This window comes from Limulus polyphemus, unplaced genomic scaffold, assembly GCF_000517525.1.
Source record: "Limulus polyphemus unplaced genomic scaffold, Limulus_polyphemus-2.1.2 Scaffold503, whole genome shotgun sequence".
Lineage (NCBI taxonomy): Eukaryota > Metazoa > Arthropoda > Merostomata > Xiphosura > Limulidae > Limulus > Limulus polyphemus.
In genome coordinates, this window is record NW_013666113.1 from 554847 (window position 1) to 562420 (window position 7574).

At 35.5% G+C, this 7574-nt stretch overlaps 1 protein-coding gene across 1 annotated transcript in view; it reads left to right on the plus strand.

Annotated features, from left to right (window-relative positions):
- The window catches only part of LOC106458707, a gene marked incomplete at its 3' end in the record, with an annotated part of 28380 nt that overhangs the window by 15313 nt on the left and 5493 nt on the right, over positions 1 to 7574 (plus strand). The window contains exons 9-10 of the mRNA XM_013918249.2: positions 1304 to 1389; positions 5157 to 5286. Of these exons, the coding sequence (XP_013773703.1) occupies positions 1304 to 1389; positions 5157 to 5286 (216 nt within the window). The remainder of the gene's footprint in view (positions 1 to 1303; positions 1390 to 5156; positions 5287 to 7574) is intronic.

The window sequence follows — 7574 nt, forward strand, 5'->3', positions numbered from 1 at the left end:
ATGTTTAACAGTTGGGATGGTGTTGACTGGGAGATGTGCTGTGTTGGGCTTGCGTCAGATATAACGCATTGAATTTAGACAAAAAAGCTCAAAAAGCACAAAACCACCTGCCACGTGTCTACAGTATCTTTTACATGCTTTATCACAAACTCCATACGAGATTTAACATGATTCTTTTTCACTAACGGCTTCTTTCTTGCCACTCAATCATACAGGCCAGCATTGTATAGGGACTGGGATATTGTCGATGTATGAACAATGACTCCCATCTCAGACATGGAACTTTGCAAATCTTTCAAAGTCACTGTTGGCTTCACAGTGACATCCCTAACCAGAGTCCTGCTTGTTTGGCTGCTTAGTTTGGAAGGGCAGCCTGATCTAGATAATGACTGGATGGTATGAAACACATTCCACTTCTTAATCATGGACTTCACCATACTCAAAAGGATAATCAGTGACTTTGAAATTTTGTTGCAACCTTCACATCATCTGTGCTTCTCTACCACTTTATCCCTGACTTGTTTGGAAAGCTCCTTGGTCATCATGGTTGGTTTGTCGTATCACTATGTGAGTTTTGGCTAGTACAGATGCATTTACTCTGAAGTCAAGTTAAACCACTTTGATTACACACAAACAGAGACCATTACACTAATTTTGTGCCCTTTCAAACTAATCTTTTGTGCCTGAACTGAAATAGAGTAGCTGCAAAGGGGGTTGAATACATATGCAATTGAGAATATTCAAATTTTCTTTGAAAATCTAACTTTCTTACATAAGATCAGCATTTTTTTAGCTTCCTCAGTTTGGAGTAGATTGTGTAGATTCTAACTATAAAGTCCAATTTGAAAGTTTCATGACTGCAAGCTCAAATGGTTACAAAATGTGGAAACTTTGCAGAGGAGTGAATACTTTTGCGAGGTACTGTATGTGTGAAAAATGCTATCTTTGGTGATATCATTTATGGTATGTTTGTAAGTTGATTAAAAAGTTAAAAAAAAAGGCTTAATTTTTAGCAATTGCAATATTAGCGATTTACTTTGATTTGTAAACAAGCCATTTAAATACTTTGTATAAGCACTGCTTCTACTTGATTTCAGTTTAAATAATTACTGAGTAGTGAAAGATTGTGGGATATGAGCAGGTGAATATAACACAGTAAAATGGCCTCACATCAAGCTTGCTATTCTGAGGGAATATAGTTGGTAAAGTTGGTTGTGACTTTTATGTATAAGATCTCTACATATTTGTTATAGTGCTGTCATTTCTTTATTTCCAATTGTTTTGGTTAACAACATAAATCAAGTGGAGTAAACCTGACCGGAGCAAGTCTATGGAAGATATTAGTTCAGCAGCAAATAAACAGGAAAGATCAGAATATGGTATTCAGAGGTGAGGAATGAAAAGACGTTTTAATACATATATGCAGTATTAACTATTGTTATATTTTTCACATAGTGAAGTCAGTTTAGCCGAAATGAGAAAACCTGTCATGAAGTGTGGATGAATACAATCTTTATTAAGATTGTGATAAATATTTTGTAGGTGTTTTTACTTAAAGCAGTTTTAAGATTTAAGAATTAGTGACTTTTTAGTATGAACAGTTTGGTGAAGACTTAAGAATTAGTGACTTTTTATCGTGAACAGTTTAGCAAAGTTTGAAAAATCAGTAACTTTTTATTATGAACAGTTTGTTGAAGACTTAAGAATTAGGAAATTTTAATTATGAGCTGTTTGGTGAAGACTTAAGAATTAATGACTATTATGAACAGTTTGCCAAAGATCTAAGAATTAGTAACTTTTTATTATGAACAGTGTGACAAAGACTTAAGAATGAGTAACTTTGTATTATAAACAGTTTGTTGAAGACTTAAGAATTAGAAACGTTTTATTATGAGCTGTTTGGTGAAGACTTCAGAATTAATGACTTTATTATGAACAGTTTGTTGAAGACTTAATAGCTTGCTTAAAATGGATTACTAGATGGAATGAGATAATGTAATTTTATGTGAATTTCTTAGTATTAGTCCATTGGTGGGTCAGTGGTAAGTTTCTGGACCTAGAATGGTAAAATCTGAGGTTCAGTTCCTTACAGTGGACAGAATGCAGATAGCCCATTGTTTAGCTTTGTGCTAAGAAATCAGTGACAGTCTTAGTTTTGACTACATTATAGGGAAGGCACGAAAATGCTAGTTTCCAAAACGTACATACCTCCGCTGACACTAATAGCTATTTCTCGATCTTCATATTTACCATCTAACGTTGTGTTCACTTGCTCCAGTCTTTATATACCCCGCTCGACTGCCCTTGGCAATATCTAATTTGTAAAATTTTGTGCTGTCCCTCACACACTCTCTATGCAGGTACTGTATATAAGCACTGTATGCAGACAATAAAATAACTTTTTGTGATTTACATTTTCTTAGTTTTCGTTTTCTAATAATCGGGAATTCTTTATTTTGTTATCCAGAAATATATTTCGTTGAATTTGTTTTTTTTTTTTTTTTCCTACAAATGTATATAAAAACAATTGGATATGAACTCCTGTGTAACACTTTCAAGCACAGTGGCCACTCAGCCTGATTCTGGGTGAGATCGAGTCCTTCATGTGGCCTGGGGATATCTCTCAGAGAGGTGCTGGTTTTACTTTTCATTCTGAAACGGGATATTCTGGGGAGAATTTAGACTCCATGTTTCTTGCTTCTTTCACTAGAGCTTCCTCTCCTGAGGGCTTGTCTGATCAGCCACCATATGCCCTTTTTTTTCTGCAGTTAGATACACATGTTTGTGAAGTTTTGGAGTTGCAACCACTTGCTTTTGAGTCTACCCTGCTTTGTGTTCTGATCGTTATCAAGGGGATTACTTAGTTTTCCTCCTTCTCCTGATATTGCTATGCATACAGGGAAGTTTGGAACACAATTACGTGAGGGTGTTGCTATGCCTCCCCACCTCATTTATCTGAACAACATACCCTGGCATATCATCGTCAGGATGATATATATTTGGACACTCAAAAGTTGGATCTATGGGGTACCAGATACGAACCTTTTATCTCTCTTAACAGGTTGCAATTTTCGCAGATTCGTTTGACTCTTACTACTGTTTTAAGACACTTCTCTTCCCTTAAACTTTTGTCTGAAGCATATCGCTGATTGCCTCAACAATTTGATGATGAAATGGGCCATTTACTGGTCACTGTTATGACACGTTTGTCCTCTTCAGGACTTGCGTTGGTGTTGTGATTGGTCTGTTGCTGGGACTTGCTGAGTCGTGATGCATTTTGAAGGGTATTCACTTATCTTATTTTACCCTTCGAGATTAATGGAAGAGCTTTTTCTTCGACCTTATTAATTTGCTAGAATTCCAGAATCTTTAGAAGCCAGAGTTGATACAACACATTTGCAGTCTTCTTTATGGTCTTTGACTGCTTGACCATATTCTATTTACACTTGTACTTCTGCATGTTCATCCCCTTGTGTCTCAAGGCCCCCTCCTTCCACTTCTTGTTCCATTGGTTCTCTTAATCATTTCCATCCTTCTTCTTGGGAGATATTTTGTGGGTGGGTAGGTGGACTTCTCCTGACACGTTCATATTTCATTACCTTCACAATCTGGCTGTTTCCTCTTCGAAGGGACTTCGTGTTCCCCCTGTGGCTGTGTTGACTACATCTACTAGATTTTAACAGGATGGTGAATAACGTGTTATCTGACTTACAGTTATTGTTTCTTTCTCTTCTAGAGTCCCTATTATTTTCCTTGGATCCCACTCAGTTGCGATTGTTGCCTAGTCGGGAATGCTTGTATTTAAATTCTGCACTAGCAACCTTTATATCAGTTCCTGGTTGCAATGGGCTCTGTCAAGATGAGGTGTTCCATAAGACCATCAGGACATAATTCTGGATGGTGATATCATATTACAATATTTCTAATGGACTGCTACTCATGGACTATCATGAGTAAAGCTAATGGGGATTTTGCCAGTCCCTGCTGATCTTAGAGCTGAATCAGTCAAAATCAGTTTGGTTTTAAAAATTGTTCGCTTGTTGCACTGTCTCCGGAGGCCTGTTCCTCAGGACTCCCCAATGCTTATGTCCCCCCCCCCCCTACCTTCTATTAGTGGAGCTCGGGAGTCCTTACCACACCCAGTTCCCAGTTGCTAGACAGAGGATTTACCTTGGGAGTGTTGAGTTTTCTCCACTCTCAGAGAAGAGGGCAAAGTTGGGGACCCTCCTACCTGGGTCCCTGGAAGTTTTTACCAGATGTTGGTAGGAGCAGAACCAACCTACATGGGAGCGTACTCATAAAACTAGTCCAGATTTGCCCCTGGCCACCAATGTGGGATGTGGGTACCATGACCCCTTAAATCTGACCCGAGTTGTGGAACCTCAGCTGTTTTCTTGGGGCTGGACCATCATACTTGTACTGTATTCCACCCTTTTCAATTTTCTGTAGTTCTGGGTGAAGATCATACCTGTTCTGGATGTAGTGTGGTGTTCCCCACTTTGATACCACTTCCTGTGGTACATATTTGTTCTCTGCAGATGCTTTCTGTATGATCTTTATCCTCACTGGCCCCTCTGCCTTCTCAATGTGGGATTCTAGCTATTAGTGTTAGTAGAGGTATGTATGTTTTGGAAGTTATCATTTTCCTAAACTGAAAATGTATTTCTAAACACACTTACCTCCGCTAACACTCTCCCTCCCTTCCTCCCCACTAAGAGCCGGTGTTAATGACCAGAATGCGGTAAGTCTTAAAAAAGTGATTTTATTGTCCGCATACAGTGCTTATATATAGTACGTGCATAGAGGGTGTGCGAGGGGTGGCGTAAAGTTTTGCAAATTAGATATTACCGAGGGCAGTCAAGTGGGGTATATAAAGACTGGAGCAAGCGAACACAGTGTTAGATGGCAAAGATGAAGATCAAGAAATAGCTATTAGTGTCAGTGGAGGTAAGTAAGAAATACATTTTCAGTTTAGCAAAATGATAACTTTTAAGATGGAACTGAATAAAATTTATTTCCACCATACCTGCTGATGTCATGATCAACTAGTGAAAGATGATGGTATGTTGAGTTAAATCTTGTGTTTAACATTTGTGCAAAATATATTTACTTATTTTGATTAAATAAGGTAATATTTTATATGTGTTTCTTTCTAGCACTTTGCCATATCAAGCAAGAAAGAATGTTAGGTTTCAGTCTCTTCGGAGCAATAGGAATACGAAACTTTTAACACAACTCAAGTTATCCAAGCCTTCATTTTCTTTGAATGTAAAAGACAAGAATGTGGTAAATACTTAGGGTATTTTTACTGATTTGTAAGGTAAAAATTAAAATCATGTTTCCTATGAGTTTGTTTTAAGTAAAATGAATATCTTGGAACAAAAGGAAGTCTTCATTATTTGCATATACATGAAATAATGGAAAAATATGAATGATAATAGCAACAATATGGTGGTTACAATGAGTTTTGGAAACAGTGTGTGAATGATAATAGTAACAATATGATAATTCCAGTGAGTTTTGGAAAGAGATCATGAATAGTAATAGTAACAATTTTTGCTTTTACAATGAGTTTTGTAAACAGAGCATGTATGATAATACTAACAATATGGTGATGACAGTGAGTTTTGTAAACAGAGCATGAATGAAAATACAATATGGTGGTTACTTTGAATTTGAGTGTTACACAAAATGTCAGTTCAAAGTCGTAAGAAATAAGTTTTAAAAATCAAGAGCTGCATCTCCTCTCCGATGCCACCCAGGTTATTCAAGTCAGTGCATCGTACTTTTAAAAACTTGATTAACCATTTCTGTATTCTAATGCATGTTATGAAAAGCTCAAAATTTTGTTTGAGACAGAGAATATTTGTATATTGCTATTCAAAGTATTTTTCTTTCAGGTCTCAGTATTGAATAAGAGATACGAAAGAAAAAAGTGCTTTGAGAATATGTAAAACATTTACACTGCATCATAATCAAAGCATTTCGTCTCCATTTGTTGTTGTAAAAGTGCAAATCAGATGGTGTTTATATCAGGCTGGTGTTTTGTCATGTTCTATATTCTTCTGTATCTCTACTTACTGATAGTTATTTACACGTTGTAAGACGTTTTTCATGCCCCTTGCTGTTCTTTAAAATGTATTACTCATTTTTTATTATACTCAGCCTAGTGGTCCTGATTTGGCAGTTTTGTCTGATATCATAATTGTCATTGTAATAGGCTTCTGCAGTGGCTAATGAGTTCAATTTGGGAATACTTCATATCAAATTTCTACAGACACTCCACTGTATTTGAATGTTAGCTTCTAAACTCATATTTAATTAAGCAGACTAAAGACACAAAAACCCATTGTACCTGCATTGGAAGCTTGACAGTATGTGTCAAATTAGAAAGCTGTGATTCCTGTCTCCTTGACCACCTTTCCCACATAAAAAACAAACAGCTATTTATTTTAAGGTGTGGCTAGGAGAATTTTAATCCTATGAGCCTTATTAAACTTAAAATCTTATATTATCTTGATAACCCTTTCGAGACGGGTCATCTCGTTTGTTGACTCACATTCAAAATTTTATTGAACTACTATTTCGTGAATTATTGTCAATAACTTTGGTATCAAACTGTAGATTATAATTCAACTCTTAGTACTATACTCAATTTCTTAATTTAAAATTAAATATTAAAAAACACAGTTAAACATTGATTTTTGTGTGTCATGTGGTATGTTGAATGCAGCACTGGTTCAAATTAGATGTTTGTGAAGTTAAAAGTCTATAGTTTCGTACAAATTAGAAACTCAAATTACCAATATTGACAAGCTAGAATATAAAATAAGAATGTCTTATCTTTTCTATTTGCTGAGATATTGCTCATGTAATAAATCCAACACAGTGGCACCCCGTCCACTTTTTTCCATTTTTGGAAATGAATCGTTATATACACTTACTTCTACTTATGACATGAATAACCAATTTTAATCTCAGAATTTCCCCCTAGTGGCTTTTTCAGCCATTTTAACAAAAAAAATATAAATTACTGCATCAATATCATAGAATTCCACTAACATTTATCAAGCTTAGTAACTAAGATGTATTTTAGTCTAAAACAAATATGAAATTTCAAGTAGACTAAAGACAAACCCTACCTCATTGAAGTCATGGTTCAAAAGAAAGAAATGGCAAGTTATTCAACTGTATATATATAAAACCTAAAAAAATATTTTATTTCATATCCTACACATGCAAAATGTTTAAAGGCTTAGCAACCTACATCAAACAGCAACTCAGTATAAAGGTCATAACTAGAAAAGATTTGCTTTATTTCTTTAGTTACTTTTCTGTGTTTTAAGAAAAATAAGTTTTAGAACTTATTTCAAAATAGCATTAATTTATATGCATATGTAATGTATAATAATTGATAATGTATAATAAATGTATAATACAAAAAATACTAGTCTACTGAAACACAGCCAAGACAAGTTACTTTGCATAGATCAAAGGTCAGTTTTATGTTATTTGATACGGTAACATGAGTGCACGTGAGCCGCATCATTGTAACTTCTGTATTGTTAGTCAGG